Source organism: Giraffa tippelskirchi, chromosome 3 (genome assembly GCF_054371585.1).
Source record: "Giraffa tippelskirchi isolate mGirTip1 chromosome 3, T2T-mGirTip1v1.2.pri, whole genome shotgun sequence".
NCBI lineage: Eukaryota > Metazoa > Chordata > Mammalia > Artiodactyla > Giraffidae > Giraffa > Giraffa tippelskirchi.
The window spans coordinates 92472756-92491646 of NC_137277.1; the positions used below are offsets into that span (position 1 = coordinate 92472756).

Consider the following 18891-nt stretch of genomic DNA (forward strand, 5'->3'; position numbering starts at 1 on the left):
AATATTAAAAAAAAAACTTTCCATTAGAGAGGGGTTCTAGCACTTAACATGGTCTCCTAGAAAAGATTTCATGATTACTTAGTGAGTCACTGTCACTCATGGTAGAATAACATGTACATCAGGTTTACTGAAACATGACAAGAACCAGCCTTACAAATTGTTGACACAAGTGTGCATGAAATGAAACTGGCAAAACTTTGCAGGATTAACTGACATGCATAGTGGCATATGAGAAACATAACTTCAGCTTTTTCATGAGCCAAATTTAAACAGCTATTAATGGTATTGAGAGAGCACATGGTTTGTGGAAACAAAATTTTTTTTCAGGCTTAATGAGATTTTTAATTTTTATATGTTAGCTGAAGGATATATTTTAATAATCCCCCTGCCACATTACGAAATGAACATTGTCGACACTGCCTTTTGCTTCTTGACTTGATACCAGTTCTGTAGCTTTTTACCTCCTCCTCCTTTAAATAACTTCTCATCCTTACTTAAGCAAGTATCACATTGAATGTGATGAAAGAAGCAACAAAATTTTTGGACAATGTGTACTCTTCAGATAATGCATCTCTACAATGAATCACTTTTTCTAATTTTGCAGATCATTTAGCAAAGTGCACATCCTAAAATGGATCCTATAAATGGTTTTTCATCTGTGAGCTTATTGTATTTCCTTTAGACATTTTTCTGTGTGGTTTTAACATCTCCTGGGGTAGAGTGGAGATAGTTTATATTTACTTTAAAATATTCTCTTGATTGCTTTTTAAATCAAGCAGTCACTTCTCCTTCCTTGTGATAATCATTTCTTTTATGAGCTGAAAGGGATTTTTGTTTGTGGTGTTTTGCTATAATCCTAGTTGATAATACAGTATCTTCATTGTTGCTCAGTGCATAAGTCTTTGAGGTTTCAACTATAGTCAAATCATGAGGAGCTTTCATCATGGCCACTGATGAAAACTCCAGCTTTTCAGCTGATCTTTGCAACAACATTATATACTGCCTTTATTATAATATTGGGGCTTTCCTGGTGGCTCAGATGGTAAAGAATCTACCTGCAATGCAGGAGACCCAGGTTTGATCCCTGGGTTGGGGAAGATCCCCTGGCGTCACAAAGAGCTGGACATGACTGAGCAACTAACACACACACAGACACATTATAATATCAGGTGATGTGTATCTAGGTGATCTGATGATGGAGGTTACACTTTATAATCATCCTTGGAATGCCAAAGATTTATTTTCTACTTGTTCATTAGAGAGGAAAAAAGAAAATACAAAATGAACTAATTGAATAGTCTACATGACAGTTATCTTTTTGTATTTTTCTCTCTGTACCTTTCTAATTTAAACCAAGATAGTATAAAAGCCCACTCACATTTCACATGTCCTTTTTTAAAAAAAGCAACTCCTTTTATACATCAAAGGAAAGAAAATTCAGTATTTTCAGAAACCTAGCAAGAAATTTGAAACTTAGATATTAAAGAGAAGTTTCAGATAAGTTTATCTTGCAAGTATTAAATTGAAATAAATTACAAAATAAATTATGATAACATGGATTAATTGTTGACTTTTAAGGTAGAAAATGTAAGGAGGATGGTTTGAATTTAATGAAGTATAGATATTTTCATTACTGTCATATTTTGCTTTAATAGCGGCTTTGCACTGCTGCTGCTGCTGCTAAGTCACTTCAGTCGTGTCTGACTCTTTGTGACCCCATGGACTGCAGCCTAGCAGGCTCCCCCATCCCTGGGCGTCTCCAGGCAAGAATACTGGAGTGGGTTGCCATTTCCTTCTCCAGTGCATGAAAGTAAGAAGTGAAAGTGAAGTCGCTCAATCGTGTCCAACTCTGAGCGACCGCATGGACTGCAGCCTACCAGCCTCCGTCCATGGGATTTTCCAGGCAAGAGTACTGGAGTGGGGTTCCATTGCCTTCTCCAGGCTTTCCACTGGACATTCTTAAATCAAGTTTTAAAAATTACTTTAAATTTTTAATTGTCATTATAGTCCTTCTAATAAGTATATCAGAAAAAAAATTTAGGTATACATTTATGTTTGAATATACCATCATTGAAAAGTTTTTTATAATTACCACAGAATGTATCAAGTATAGATTATTTACCTTCTGTTACAGATGATAAACTGATCTGATTATGTTTGACAATTTTCTTCATGAAAATTATCACCTATAAATTTATTGGTGATCTTGTCTGAATGTGACTCAGAAATATTCCTAAAGGCTTGTCACTTTTAAAGGAATGGGGATCTTTTGTGGGGGATATCTATTACCTATAAATTTATAATACAACATATGTGACAAGTATAATGAAGATGTTAAATTTACACAAAAGTATCATGTCAGTATGACATCAGGGTTGACTGCCCATTATTACTTAATAACATTGAAGAAATGAAGGTAGGAATTAGAAGATTGTCTTCTAACATTTTGTACCCCTTTCAGGAAAATAACCTGAAAAATGAAAAAGGATCTTCCATTATAACTGGTTTAAGACATTATTGGATTAGAAGGGAGTGATTGTAGGAGCCCAGCACCCTGCAGTTTATACTTTCTAGACTTTGTGTCAGTCTCCTGTGTCCCTTCTGATTGTGCTTACACAGCGAGAACAACTGGTGAAGGCATTCAGTGGTCCTCACACTGTTTGAACGGTCATTGGATTGAATGGACAGTGCATGACAGTGCAGAGCCCAGATGACTCAAGCCTTCCTCAACTCTAACCATTGCGTTCCTGCCAAGAGCGATGGTGGCTGATGCTTAAGGGAGACTAAGCTGGGAGAATGCAGACCAATTCAGAAATGGTTTCACCACGTGGTTTCCGTTTCCAGCCTGAGTAGGCAGTTATATCTTCTTTCATACCGACTAAGTGGGACCAGATGGTTACTACTATTATTTTTCTTTTATTCGTAAAAATGAGATAAAAATGTTTACTAGTTAAGGCTCTCTTGAGGATAAAGGAAAGGAAAATTGTGTGTATTTACACAATACCTACCAGGGATAGAGTACTGTGTTTGGTATATGAAAGGTTTCTGTTGGCAGGTTGACTTTAGGTACTATCAGCAGCTTTAGAGGATGTCCAAGGAAAATTGATGACTATGATTTTGATACAATTCTCCGGAGAGTAGCATTCTAATGAGAAAAAAATCTAGGAAGTTCTATTGCTGTCTCTTCAGATTGAGTAATATTTGTAATTTCCAATGCTAAATTCGGCTGTTGCTCTAACTAGGAGAAAATAACGTTCAGATTTTTGTAGCCTCTGAAAATTTTGGCATTAGCAGAAGACAGAAAAGAAAAAAAAATTTACTTTGAACTCACTAGTAAAATACAAGAACTTACAATAAAATAAATACGACTAAAATTCTAATGCTTTTGGTTGCTCACTTTGTAGAATGAAATAAACTATGAACTCCAAATGGGATACACATATCTATTAGTAGATAGAAAAATCCTTAATAAAAATTGTGATAGTTTGATTTAACTAATTTTGAACAGAAAGGATACCACGAAGCTTTTAGAATTTTCCTTGGGTGTTTGGAGACACACACACACACACACACACACATGGAAATAGGGAGAAAATAACCTCTCTCCATGGTGGTCATGAAGTCCATGGATTTTTTTTTCCCACAGGAGAGAATGTGACCGCAACAGTCATGGGGATGGCCAAGGAAGGGGGAATATCTAAAAGCATCGTGGCAGAAAGAAGTAAGAGAAGGCAGAGAAAGAAGATAACAATTAAAGGCACACTGAGTTTACAAACATGTCGAAGTTTAGGGCTTTCTTTATTTCCTAAAAGAATAAACAAATGAAGTAACTTCTCATTCACTTTATTTTTTTTCTTGTTTATTTATCTGCTACTTATCAAAATAGGCAAAAAATATTTTGAAATGATAACATTTATTAAGGGACATCCTTCCTCAAATTTGTAGCCAAGAATGATAATTATATTGAAGGCAAGGTCATGTATTCTATATTTTCTGTTTGGTTTGCTTTCATTTGTTTATTTACTGATTTATCATTTCTAATTCATCTAGAAATTCATTTACAATGTCAGTCCAGTGTTTCTGAAACACTAGACTGAAATTATATTCTGAACCTGATATCTAAATAATGTCAAATGTGTATGACTATTTGGAAGGGAATGCTGCTGTGAAAGTGCTGCACTCAATATGTCAGCAAATTTGGAAAACTCAGCAGTGGCCACAGGACTGGAAAAGGTCAGCTTTCATTCCAATCCCAAAGAAAGGCAAAGCCAAAGAATGCTCAAACTACCACACAATTGCACTCATCTCACATGCTAGTAAAGTAATGCTCAAAATTCTCCAAGCCAGGGTTCAGGAATACGTGAACCATGAACTTCCAGATGTTCAAGCTAGTTTTAAAAAAGGCAGAGGAACCAGAGATCAAATTGCCAACATCCTCTGGATCATCAAAAAGACAAGAGAGTTCCAGAAAAACATCTATTTCTGCTTTATTGACTATGCCAAAGCCTTTGACTATATGGATCACAGTAAACTGTGGAAAATTCTGAAAGAGATAGGAATACCAGACCAACTGACCTGCCTCTTGAGAAACCAGTATGCAGGTCAGGAAACAGCAGTTAGAACTGGACATGGAACAACAGACTTTCCAAATTAGGAAAAGAGTACATCAAGCCTATATATTGTCACCCTGCTTATTTAACTTATATGCAGAATACATCATGAGAAACGCTGGGCTGGAAGAAGCACAAGCTGGAATCAAGATTGCTGGGAGAAATATCAATAACCTCAGATATGCATATGACACCACCCTTATGGCAGAAAGTGAAGAACTAAAGAGCCTCTTGATGAAAGTGAAAGAAGAGAATAAAAAAGTTGGCTTAAAGCTCAACATTCAGAAAACTAAGATCATGGCATCCAGTCGCATCACTTCATGGCAAATAGATGGGGAAACAGTGTCAGACTTTATTTTTGGGGGCTCCAAAATCACTGCAGATGGTGATTGCAGCCATGAAATTAAAAGCCGCTTACTCCTTGGAAGGAAAGTTATGACCAACCTAGATAGCATATTAAAAAGCAGAGGCATTATTTTGCCAACAAAGATCTGTCCAGTCAAGGCTATGGTTTTTCTAGTAGTCATGTATGGATGTGAGAGTTTGACTGTGAAGAAAGCTGAGTGCTGAAGAATTGATGCTATTGAACTGTGGTGTTGGAGAAGACTCCTGAGAGTCCCTTGGACTTCAAGGAGATCCAACCAGTCCATCCTAAAGGAGATCAGTCCTGAAGATTCTTTGGAAGGACTGATGCTGAAGCTGAAATTCCAATACTTTGGCCACCTGACACGAAGAGTTGACTCATTGGAAAAGATGCTAGGAAAAATTGAGAGCAGAAGGAGAAGGGGACAACAGAGGGTAAGATGGTTGGATGGCATCACCAACTCAATGGACATGGGTTTGGGTAAACTCCGGGAGTTGGTGATGGACAGGGAGGCCTGGTGTGCTGCAATTCATGGGGTCGCAAAGAGTCGGACATGACTGACTGAACTGAACTGATATCAACTATTCCTAGTAATTTATTCCTTGGGAAAACAGACTGACCAGTATAAAGCAAAACAACTTCAATGGTGTGCCCGGCCTTGTTGAGCTCAGTATCCACAGGGACCTGAAAGCACAGGTTCCATAGCTTTGATTGGAGAATATGAGTGGGATGCACCATGAAATCCAGGCTGAAGGGCTCTTTTGGCTGTTTATGCAGAATAATGATCTACCACAAGATTGCTTAGCTTAAATGGAAAATTTTCATCAAAAAGATTCTCTTCCATTAAGACTAGACTAATGCACAATTTTAACACCTTGCCAAAACATTAGTCATCATGTTTTCTTCAAGCACAAGTCTAAGAAATTACCCACTTTATTTTTAGAAACAATTTCCCTCTATTCTCCTCAGCTTTTGAGAGTGCCATTATGATGTGGCTCCTCTCCCAATAAAAAGTACCCATATTTTTTATTGAAATATCCCAGATTGATGTAGGTTCTTTAGCCAATAACAATAGAGCTTCATTCCACAGCATTTTAGTTCTTTTGAGGACCTCAAGAGCTGAGAGATGAGTTAAACATACCCTTTAGTTCATAATGAACAACAATTAGTTGGACGGTGAAGAAAGCTGAACACTGAAGAATTGATGCTTTTAAACTGTGGTGTTGGAGAAGACTCTTGAGAGTCCCTTGGACTGCAAGAAGATCCAACCAGTCCATCCTAAAGGAGATCAGTCCTGGGTGTTCATTGGAAGGACTGATGTTGAAGCTGAAACTCCAATACTTTGGCCACCTCACGCAAAGAGTTGACTCATTGGAAAAGACCCTGATGCTGGGAAGGATTGGGGGCAGGAGGAGAAGGGGACGGCAGAGGATGAGATGGTTGGATGGCATCACTGACTCAATGGACATTAGTTTGGGTGGACTCCAGGAGTTGATGATGGACAGGGAGTCCTGGCGTGCTGCGATTCATGGGGTCGCAAAGAGTCGGACAGGACTGAGCGACTGAACTGAGTCTGGTCAAGGGCCCTTGCTTGCTTTCTTTTACATGTGTTTTCAGTTCATTCCTGATTACCCTCTCCACAACCTCCCATCCATTTTCCCCTTCCCTACAGATGGCCATTTTAAAGAGTTTGATGTTATTAAACATATAAATATCTTTGAAAAATACAATATGCATGTTTTAATTTATGTAAGTGGTATTGTAACAACAGACCTCATTCTGTCATACTTTTTATTCACTCAGTGATATATTTTTTAAGATGGTGCTATGTGTACCAATTTATTGCTACTAATCACTTCGTGTTATTCCACAGAATGTATCCAACACATTTTACTTATTCATTCCCGTAATAATAGATCTAGATTGACACTTAGCTCCCAGCTCACACAGACTAGGTAGTAGAATCTAGTGCTGGGTCTGGAATATGCATATGCTAAATTTCTCCAAGTATCGCAAACTGATCTCATCAATTCTGAACAAATACTAACCTAATACAAAGTTTCCCACATCTACCTAGAACTTGGTATTTTGAAAGTTGTAATTTTTACCAATTTGATGAGTATAAAGGGATATCCCATTTTGATTTGTGCTTCTCCGATTACTAGTGAGGATGGCCATTCTACTGTATAATTATTTTTTAAATTTTATTTATTTTTGGCTGTGCTGAGTCTCCATTGCTGTGCAGGCTTTTCTCTAGTTGCAGTGCATGGGCTTCTCATTGTGGTGGCTTCTCTTGTGGAGCACAGGATCTAAGATGCACAGTCTTCAGTAGCTGCAGCCCCTGGCTTCTAGGGCACAGGCTCAGTGGTTGTGGCACATGGGCTTAGTTGCGCCACAGCATGTAGGATCTTCCCAGATCAAGGATCAAACCTCTCTCTCCTGCATTAGCAGGCAGATTCCTTACCATTGAGCCACCAGGGAAGTCCTCTACTGTATACTAATTAACCATTTGGAGTTCTCATCTGCAAATTGTCTTTTCACATTTTCCAAATATTTATATATATATATTTTCCATAGCATATTTGGGCTTCCCAGATGGCACTAGTTGTAAAGAATCCACCTGCCAATGCAGGAGACATAAGAGACGCGAGTTCGGTCCCCAGATGAGGAAGATTCTCTGGAGGAGGGCATGGCAACCCACCCCAGTATTCTTGCCTGGAGAATCCCATGGACAGAGGAGCCTGGCAAGCTACAACCCATGGGGTCGCAGGGTCAGACACGGCTGAGGTAACTTAGCAAACAAGCATAGCATATTCATGTTTCTAATACGAAATAATAGAAGTGAATCAGAACAGTTGTCTTTGTATCCCTGGGCTTAAAATATGGCATGAAAGTTGGAAGTCAGATTGTTAGGGGGAATTTCCAGATAGTGAAAACTGTTAAGTATAGATTTGAATCACAGTCTCACAACTTAATTGCTGGCTGACTTGGACCAAAGTACTTTCTCTGTGTGTCTCTGGTTGTGAGCATGTGTACTTGTGTGTGTGTGTGTGTGTGTGTGTGTACACAATGGGAGTCTTACATAAAGGTAACACAATCACAGGAGTGACACCTCATTACCTTTGCCATATTCGTTGGTTAGAAGCAGGTCCCAGGTCCTGGCCACAAACTAGTGGTAGGAAGTACAACACATGAAGGTGTGAACCGTTGGGGACAGGAATCATGTGGGGGTCACCTTAGAGTGTCACTTAGAGCGGCAGACACCCCACATGCAAATACACACATGAAGTATACGTGAGAAACTCTCTTGGCTTGTATTACATACTCTCTCACACTTACTTGGAAATCTTAAAACTTTGTAAATTAGGGAACTACTTAATTCTTTACATTCATTTTTAGCTTTAATTCTTGTTCCTGAACATACTTTTAAAAAATTCCATTTTGTCATCCTGATTTCTTCACGCATCCCTCTGTTTTTGCTCCCTTTCATCTTTCAATTTCCAGACATTTATTTAGCCTTCTTAATAGTTCCAAACACTATTTTAAATACTGGGGATACCATGGTGTAAAGAAATATCCAATGTCATCATCTTCACAGAGCTTACAGATTATAGGAAACCAAAATTATAAATGACAACTAAAAGATAGTGTCACAAATGTTATCAGCCAGAAAGCCCAAGGTCATGGGCAGGCATGTAGGAGGAATGCCCAAACTATTCTGGAGGGGAAAGGAAAAACTTCTCAGAGGAGGTGACCACAAGATTTTAGTTAAAAACCTAGAACAGTAGTAAAATAGCAGGACGTCAAAGTCTATACTGAGGACCAAACATTCTTAATGACTTAAACAGCAAGCTGAATTGCTGTATTTTCATCCATCTGTTTGAAATTATAGCTTAAATCTCAAACTTCCTTAAGTATATAAGAAAAATATAAAAATAGAACTACCATATGATCCAGCAGTCCCATTCCTGGGCATACACCTGGAGAAAATCATAATTCAAAAAGATGTATGTACCCCAGTGTTCACTGCAGCACTATTTACAACAGCCAATACATGGAAACAACCTAAACGTCCACCAACAGAGTAATGGATAAAAAAGATGTGGTACACACACACACACACACACACACACACACACATATAATGGAATGTTACTCAGTCATAAAAAAGAATGAAATAATACCATTTGCAGCAACATGGATGAACTTTGGCAGGTTACAGTCCACAGGATTGCATAGAGTTGGACACAACTGAAGTCACTTAGCACAGATGGACCTAGAGATTATCATCCTAAGTGAAGTCAGACAGAGTAAGACAAATATCATATGATATCACTAATGAGTCGAATCTAATTGTTTTTACATGATACAAATGAACTTATTTCAAAAACAGAAACAGACTCACACATGTTAAAAACAAACTTATGGTTACCAAACAGGAGGAGTCAAAGGTGGGGAAAGATAAATCAGGAGCTTGGGATTAGCATATACACAGGAGTATATGTAGGCAACCAACAAAGACCTACTGTATAGCACAGAGGACTCTATTCAATATTTGATGATAACCTATACGAGCAAAAAAACCTGAAAAAAAATGAATATATATTCAGTATATGTATAACTGAATCACTTGTAGACCTGAAAGTAATACAACATCGTCAATCAACAATACCTCAATAAAATTTTTTTAAGATTAAGTACATCAGCTTTTGTGACGCATTGGTAAAAGTGAGTCTATGAACAAACTCATAAAGATTATAATATTGTTGAATAAAAGTAATTATTATCTAAACTTAGTCAAAACTCTTTACTTCTCTATGGCTCAGTTCTCTCATTTATAAAAAGATTTGGGATCAGTCATTTCTAAGATATTTGTGTGTGTGTGCTTGCTAAGTCACTTCAGTTGTGTCCGACTCTGCAACCCTAGACTGTAGCCCATCAGACTCCTCTATCCTAGTTCTAAATTCTGTGATTCCATGAGTCTGTTGGCTTTAGAATGGCATTACTTAAACAGGAATGATGGTGCTAGAGGACACTTTAGCTGAGATCCAACTCTATGTCAGCCAGTCCAGGCAAGACCTCCACTAGCAACATCTTTGTGTGAGTTGTCATGAGGCTCCCCCTTCTGGTGGATGCTTTATAGGTGTCCTTTCTTCAAGGCACAGAGCTTTTTGAGAGCAGTGAGGGTTGGGTTCAGGGCCTCAGAGGCTCTTGGTGGAGTGGAAGAAGTATATGATGGTACTGAGTTCAGTGTTATTTCTGACCCAGTTAGAACCATTCAAAGCTCCAGCTTCACAAGAAATCAGAGATATAGTGGAAGAGGATTAGATGGTGATTTGTTGCCTGTCACAACCCACCTCAGATCCATGTTAAGTTCCTGAACACTCCAATAGAGGAAGTAATGTACACTTGGACTTATTTTTAACATTATTTATCTCAGCACCTAATGTTTTTGAAGGTAGAATTATGTGTTTGCATTTTTAAAAGTCTATTTCTGTAATCCTTACCTAGTCTTTTCCCAGGCTTTACTGTAATCACACTTAAAAATCTGTAATGGCAAAATTATGAGGTTTACAATAAGAAGGGTATCATCCATAAAAGTAAATTTATCATTTTCCTCTTCTGAGTGACAGTTCCAGTCAGGGCCCCTCCTCTACCCCAGAGCCCTCAGTCAGCTTCAGTCAATACCCTTCTTAAAACCCTTGTCAGCTATTCCTAAAGACTTGTTGCCCACCACACCCTGTGATTTACTCTCCAGGGCAGGTTGTGTCACTGATTGCCTGGTAGCTATTCAGGAGCAATTAGGCTCATTTAAACCCTCACTCGTCTCAAAGACCCAGTAAGCCCCACCCAGCAAGTATCTCTCCTTCTACAAGGGTTCATTTAGGTTCTCAAATGCCCTTAGAAGCTAAACGCTTTCTTAGATCCCTCACCAGTTGGCAAATGGATGGACTGTGTTTTATGCTCAGTTTTGGCACTGAACTGGGTAGTCATGGCCAGGGTGACCCTGGACAGTCTGACAATCCTCTCAGAACATGACACCCACTTCCTCCATAAAACAGAGCCCAGATGAGGTCTTTAAAATGAACGTATAAGATGAGGAATATTATATATAATGAGTAATGTTTTATATATTTATATATAGGGGTAAGAAATCACTTCTCTGACAATATCAATTTATTAAGATTGAGGTAGGAAAGATGGTCAACTTCAATTATCATTATTGAGCTTAACAGATTATATTTATTACTCCTTCACTGTGTACCAGACATTTTGCAAAGTACTTTCCTGAATTACCTAATGAAATCTTCACAATGCCAAGAAGTTTCTACTACTACTATTTTAAGGACAGTCTCATTTGTTTTGCAAATAATTTTACAAAAATTAATTAATAAAAATGTTTAAATGACTTCCAGTGCTCAGTTGCTCAGTCGTATTCAACTCTTTGCAACCCCATGGACTGTAGCCTGCCAGGCTCTTCTGTCCTTGGAATTTTCCAGGCAAAAATACTGGTGTGAGTTGCCAGTTCCTCCTCCAGGGAATCTTCCCAACACAGGGATCGAACCTACATTTCTTGCCTCTCCTGCACTGGCAGGTAGATTCTTTACCTCTAGCACCACCTGGGGAGCAAAATGACTTCCTAGAAGTTGTTTAAAAATGAGCTAAATAGATATATACTGCCATGGAAAGATGTTCAACAGATGTTAAATTGGAAAAGAAAATGAAACCAAGCTGTTGCAATTTTTTTTTCAATTTTGAACTTCCTGCAAAAATAATCCCATTTTTTTTTGGTAAAGATAAATTGTATACCTATCTGACTGCACAAAAAAAGATTTACTCACAAGAAATTTATTAAATTTTTAATGTAGTTAATTCTAAGAATGGCATGGAAAAGATTAGGAAGGGAAGAGACTCTCCTCTTTTAATTTACTCAAGTCTTATAACTCAACTACAAAAACTACATTGATTTTTGTAACAAAGACCTTTTTTAAGGTAAAAGTAAATGAATAAAAGATGTCATAGTCTTCTCAATTTCTAAGCATTTTCTTCATATGACCCAGGTGAGTATTTCTAAGTTTTAAAACATCAATATGATGATAAGCATATAAATATTCATAATTGACAAAAGCTAACTAACAAAGGTCCATCTAGTCAAGGCTATGGTTTTTCCAGTAGTCATGTATGGATGTGAGAGTTGGACTGTGAAGAAAGCTGAGCGCCGAAGAATTGATGCTTTTGAACTGTGGTGTTGGAGAAGACTCTTGAGAGTCTCTTGGACTGCAAGGAGATCCAACCAGTCCATCCTAAAGGAGATCAGTCCTGGGTGTTCATTGGAAGGATTGATGTGAAGCTGAAACTCCAATACTCTGGCCACCTTATGCGAAGAGTTGACTCATTGGACCCTGATGCTGGGAAGGATTGGGGGCAGGAGGAGAAGGGGACGACAGAGGGTGAGATGGCTGGATGGCATCACCGACTCGATGGACATGAGTTTGGGTAGACTCTAAGAGTTGGTGATGGACAGGGAGGCCTGGTGTGCTGCGATTCATGGGGTCGAAAGGAGTCAGACATGACTGAGTGACTGAATTGAACTGAACTAAACTAAATCTAACCAAAGAAAAGAAGTCTGCTTCTATTTTTTAATTGGCCTAAATAAATTGATCCAAGCAGAGTTTGCTGGAAGTCATCTAATTCTCTGTAATAATTTAATGATGATGATGACAATTATGATCAACATTTATACAGTGATTTTCAGATTTACAGATTAAAAATCATGTTCCCTTTCATTTTATTCTATTAATAACAGCAGTCATCTTGTATTAGGTTAAGCAACAAGTTTCAAAAAATAAATAACAACAGTAGCTCAAACAAAATAGAAATGCAAGATTTCCCTGGTGATCCAGTGGTTAAGAATCCTCCTGCCAATGCAGGGGACATGCGTTCAATCCCTAGTCCCAGAAGATTCAACATGCCACTGGACAACAAAGCTCAGCCCCTAGAGCCTGGGAGCCACAACTACTAAGCCTGCACATCACAACTACTGAAGTCTGAGTGTCCTAGAGCATGTGCTCTCCAATGAAAAGCCGCAACAAAAGGAAGCACCACGACTAGAATGGAGCCCCTGATTGCTGCAACTAGAGGAAGCCTGGGCACAGCAGTGAAGACCCAGCTGAACTAAAAGCAAATAAATAAATAAAATAAAAATAAAAATGCATTTCTTTTCTAAAAGCCCGGGCAAATAATCTAGGCCATTTGTGGTGATGATCATAAGAGACCCTGATTCCTGTTCTTTCTCTACTATCCTCAATACACAGCTTCTGTCTCATTCTTTAACATGACTGCTTCAGTTCCATCCATCATACCTGAATTCCAGCTTGCAGAAAGGAAAAAAGGAAAGAAAAGGGGCATCCTCCCTTTTATAAGGATACTTTCTGGAAGTTTCAGATGCAACTTCTACTTTTACTCATTTGGCCAGAAATTAATCACATAAATACACCTAGCTGTAAGGGAGGCAAAGGACTTTATTTGGGGCATCCTGGTATCTAGCTAAATTTTAGGGAGTCATTATTAACAAAGAAGGGAAGAATTTAAATTGGGGTAAAACTAACAATTTCAGTCATAGTATGTTATCATTCTCAAGCTACTCTCATTCTTCAGATGAAGTATAGAGAATTTAATAAATACACTGAATGTTACACAGTACTAACTGCAACTAAAGCAACAGAGTTGAGTTTGACTCTGTTGCCTATGCTCTTTCCATGGTGACTCAGACGGTAAAGAATCTGCCTGCAATGCATAGATTCAGGTTCAATCCCTGGGTCAGGAAGATCCCCTGGAGAAGGACATAGCAACCCACTCCAGTATTCTTGCCTAGAGATTGCCATGGACAGAGGATCCTGGGTGGCTATGGTCCATAGGGTCTCAAAGAGTCAGACACGACTGAGCGACTAACACTTTCACTTCCCAACGTTATCATTCTCATGCTACTCTCATTATACAAACAAGTACAGAGAAGTTAATACACTGAATGCTACACAGCTAGCAAGCAATAGAGATCGGTTTGACTCTAATGCCCATGCATCAGAGAAGTTAATACAAGTACAGAGACATTAATACAAGTACAGAGATGTTAATACACTGAATGCTACACAGCTAGTAAGCAATAGAGATCAGTTTGTTTGACTCTGACGCCCATGCTCTTTCTCATGCTACACTATCTCTTGTTATTTCAGCTAGTCTATTTCTCAAAATTTCTTAAAATCCAATTAATCAGATAAAAACACTTTTTAACCAAAAGGCCAACTAGCAAACTTTGCCTTTGGACTGAATGTTCATTTGCTGCATTAGTTATTCTGCTTATCAGGCATAAACAAACACTCCATGCATGTCTACTTTTGGTCAATACATAGTTTAAAAGTAGGAGCTTCTAAAATGAATTATATTATTTCCATCTAATACCAGTAAAAGTGATATTCAGTAAAGAATAATAGGGAAATCCTTGGATAAAGAGAAATAGCCTCCTCCAAACCTACTGAGATGGAGAAGGAAATGGCAACCCACTCCAGTGTTCTTGCCTGGAGAATCCCAGGGACAGGGGAGCCTGGTGGGCTGCCGTCTATTGGGTCGCACAGAGTCGGACACAACTGAAGCGACTTAGCAGCAGCAGCAACAAACCTACTGAGAAGATTGGCTTACAGCTCTTTATTAGAAATTATGACATATATAAAGTTGCGTTAGATCAGAAAAAACGGATGGAATGACACTAGTTTAATAATGATTGCAATGACAAGATAATACAATTACCTAATCAAATATGTCTTGGGATGAAACAGAAATAAAGGAGATTCATGTCTAGCTACAACTGCACTCTCTATTGAGCACCTAAAATATGGCCAGTCCAGATTTGGAAGAGCTGTAAATATAAAATGCACATAGAATTTTGAAGACTTGGTATAAATGTTAAGAATGTAAAATAACTCACCAATACATTTATATTGAGTATATGTTGAAAGAATGTATATATACACACATATATTTTTTTTTTCCTTTTTTCTTTTTGGCTGCTCCACAAAGCTTATAGGATCCCAGTTCCTTGAGCAGGGATTGAACCCACACCTCTTGCAGTGGAAGTGTAGAGTCTTAACCACTGAACTGCCAGGGAATTTCCATGAAAAGATATCTTAGATATTTGGAATACATAAAATCTATCATCAGATTTCATTTCACCTATTTCTTTTTACTTTTAAAAATATGGCTACTAGAAAATTTTGCTCTTACATGTAAGGCTCATGTTGTAATTCTTTTAGACAAATGATTTATACAAATAGCATCAAAGGAAAGAACAAGGACAGAGGGTCTTTACCATTTTCCAAGAGGAGAAAAAAGTCTTGCTCTGGAGTGAACTGAATTTGCCAGTGACAAGAGAGTGACACTCCATTTCTGAGTAGCAATATTTCAACACGATTTCTAAACATGTAGTTAAAATCATCTGGAAAATAATTCTATAACTATCGTATTTCCCTGTAAAGGATTCTACCCTTAGGGAGGAGGAGAGTGAGACAGAATCATCTGATGACTAACTGAGTTTTCCTAGATCTTCCAGTATGGGAAGGAGCATCTGGAGTGGGAGATAAGTGCATTTCTGGTTCCTGGAAAGAATATGCTTTAGTGGAAGTAAATGCGTTGATGTACAGTCAGTTATGAGGTTTTTGACTGAAAATAATAGAAAAACTGATTTCAGCCGTAAAGAAATATGTTATCTTAACACCAAGGCCAGAGAGAAGGCAGGTTCTTCTGGGTGATCAGGTTCCATTTGTCAGCAGGCTTCTCAAGCTCTGCCTTCCCAGGTGTGTTGGCTTCTCTTCAAATTATGTTTAATAATGTAACAAATAATGTTACATTGTGTTTAATAATATAACAAATGTAAGAAATGTGGCTTCATTTCTTCTTATTCTGTTTAATTCTTACTCCACTCTTCATCATTCAAAGTTCCCCAAATATAATCACATTAATCTTGTCACAGGTTTTTGCCTGCATTCACTTATTTATTCATTTATTGAGCACCTGTGATGTATCAGGCAAAACACAGTTCTTGCTCTTATGGAACTTTCTGTCTCTCTTCCCATTAGACACAAAAGACAAATGCATACAAGTCATATCCTCAATTTTATCAAAATGGCAGGGCTGTTCAATATGCTTGAAGTTTGTGTTGTTGTTATTGCTGTTCAGCTGTTAAGTCATGGCCAACTTTATGTGACCTCATAGACTACAGTCCGCTAGCCTCCTCTGTGCATGGGATTTCCCCATCAAGAATACTGGGCTGCCATTTCCTACTCCAAGGGATCTTCCCAACCCAGGGATAAATCTGTGTCTCCTGCCTTGGCAGGTGCATTCTTTACCAGTGAGCCACCAGGGAAGCCCTGCTTCAAGCTACATATGATCTAAACATACCCCTAAAGTTTACATCGTTGAGAATCAGCAGCCAAATTAGGTGAAAGCCAGACAGGTCAGTCCAAGTCACTCTAGGTCTGAAACTTGTATCAACAGGTTTTTCCGTTCTTCAGTGACTTAAATCCCTTAATGACTAATGCCTGTGGAACTATATGATGATGTTTGCCAAATGTCTTAATCAAATAAAGAGAGTAAGGCTTTAATTCTCCATGAACTTGTTTCTGACCAGCAGAAACACCAGGGCGGGGGTGGGGGAGGAATTTCTAGGGCTTGACTCTAGGAAGAAGGCCAGGCTGAGCCATCTAATTTTACTGCCATAATATCATTTCTCAAAACAGCTGAGTGGTGGGGAGCCCCATGGAAAAACAAATCAATTCACCTTTTGAACTGGTGAAGCATTTTGCCAGCACCTTAGATTGATTACAAACTGAACTAGACAGAACTTGGTTCGAGTTTCTAAGGTAGTGACTTTGAATGTGTTATCTCACATGTGATGATCAGGTTCTGGGTGGAAGGTATCTCCAACTCTGTGAAGTTGGTTTTGTTTTGTTGTGATGACGATTTGTAACCTGAGGAAATTGTGGCCCAGGGAGTAAGTTCAGTTCAGTTACTCAGTCGTGTCTGACTCTTTGCGACCCCATGGACTGCAGCACGCCAGGCCTCCCTGTCCATCACCAACTCCCAGAGCTTGCTCAAACTCATGTCCATTGAGTCTGTGATGCCATCCAACCATCTCATCCTCTGTCATCCCCTTCTTCTCCCGCCTTCAATCTTCCCCAGCATCAGGGTCTTTTCCAATGAGTCAGTTCTTCTCCAAAGTATTGGAGTTTCTGCTTCAGCATCAGTCCTTCCAATGAATATTCGGGACTGATTTCCTTTAGGATGTACTGGTTGGATCTCCTTGCAGTCCAAGGGACTCTCAAGAGTCTTCTCCAACACCACAGTTCAAAAGCATCAATTCTTCAGTGCTCAGTTTTCTTTATAGTCCAACTCTCACATCCTTACGTGACTACTGGAAAAACCATAGCTTTGACTAGATGGGCCTTTGTTGGCAAAGTAATGTCTCTGTTTTTTAATATGCTGTCTAGGTTGGTCATAGCTTTTCTTCCAAGAAACAAGCATCTTTTAATTTCATGGCAGCAGTCACCATCTGCAGTGATTTTGGAGCCCAGAAAAATAGTTTGTCACTGTTTCCACTGTTTTCCCATCTATTTACCATGAAGTGGTGGGACCAGATGCCATGATCTTAGTTTTCTGAATGTTGAGTTTTAAGCCAACTTTTTCACTCTCCTCTTTCATCAAGAGGCTGTTTAGTTCTTCACTTTCTTCCATAAGGGTGGTGTCATCTGCATATCTGAGGTTATTGATATTTCTCCCAGAAATCTTGATTCTAGATTGTGCTTCATCCAGTCCAGCATTTCTCATGATGTACTCTGCATACAAGTTAAATAAGCAGGGTGACAATATACAGCCTTGACATACTCCTTTCCCGATTTGGAACCAGTCTGTTGTTCCATGTCCAGTTCTAACTGTTGCTTCCTGACCTGCATACAGATTTCTCAGGAGGAAGGTCAGGTGGTCTGGTATTCCCATCTCTTTCAGAATTTTCCACAGTTTTTTGTGATCCACACAGTCAAAGGCTTTGGCATAGTCAATAAAGCAGTAGTAGATGCTTTTCTGGAAGTCTCTTGCTTTTTCAATGATCCATCCGATGTTGGCAATTTGATCTCTGGTTTCTCTGCCTTTTCTAAATCCAGCTTGAACATCTGGAAGTTCACGGTTCACGTACTGTTGAAGCCTGGCTTGGAGAATTTTGAGCATTACTTTGCTAGCGTGTGAGATGAGTGCAATTGTACGGTAGTTTGAGCATTCTTTGGCATTGCCTTTCTTTGGGATTGGAATGAAAATTGACCTTTTCCAGTTCTGTGGCCACTGCTGAGTTTTCCAAATGGCCCCTGAATTTCCTCACTCAAAGTTCTTTACTATAAGCAAGTGGGAATCACTGTGACCCATTGCCCTGATCATTTCTTCTAAAGGTCTAAGGACCCAGGAATTCCCTAGTCATTGTACAATGAAACTTCTATAACTTCATCAGGAAATTCAATTGGAAGGAGAGACAAGGGCCTCTAAAAATATTGTTCTGTGCTTAGTCCCTCAAGTCATGTCCAACTCTTTGTGACCCCATGGACTGTAGCCCTCCAGGCTCCTCTGTCCCCGGAGGTTCTCCAGGTAAGAATACTAGAGTGGGTTGCCATGCACTCCTCCAGGGGATCTTCTCAACCCTGGGATTGAACCCAGGTATCTCTCATTGCAGGCTGATTCTTTACCAGCTGAGCCACCAGGGAAGCCTCCTAAAATATTAGGAGGAAACAAAAACCAAACCCCATCTATATTTTGATTTTCCATTTTCTTGGTATTAGGTATTGAGTTGTCAGAGTTAGATTCCCACTCACTTTATACTCTAAC

At 38.8% G+C, this 18891-nt stretch overlaps 1 protein-coding gene across 7 annotated transcripts in view; it reads left to right on the forward strand.

Moving 5' to 3' along the window:
- TTC21B (tetratricopeptide repeat domain 21B) overlaps nt 1–18891 on the forward strand; it is a 218128-nt gene that overhangs the window by 134066 nt on the left and 65171 nt on the right. For 5 of the 7 annotated variants that reach the window (XM_081581234.1, XM_081581228.1, XM_081581233.1 and 2 more), the window contains one exon: nt 3647–3837. The exons of the other annotated variants lie outside the window; for them this stretch is intronic. In XM_081581234.1, the coding sequence (XP_081437360.1) occupies nt 3647–3658 (12 nt within the window). In that variant the 3' untranslated portion in view covers nt 3659–3837. Of the gene's footprint in view, nt 1–3646; nt 3838–18891 lie in introns of those variants that run through there. 7 annotated transcript variants of the gene reach the window in all.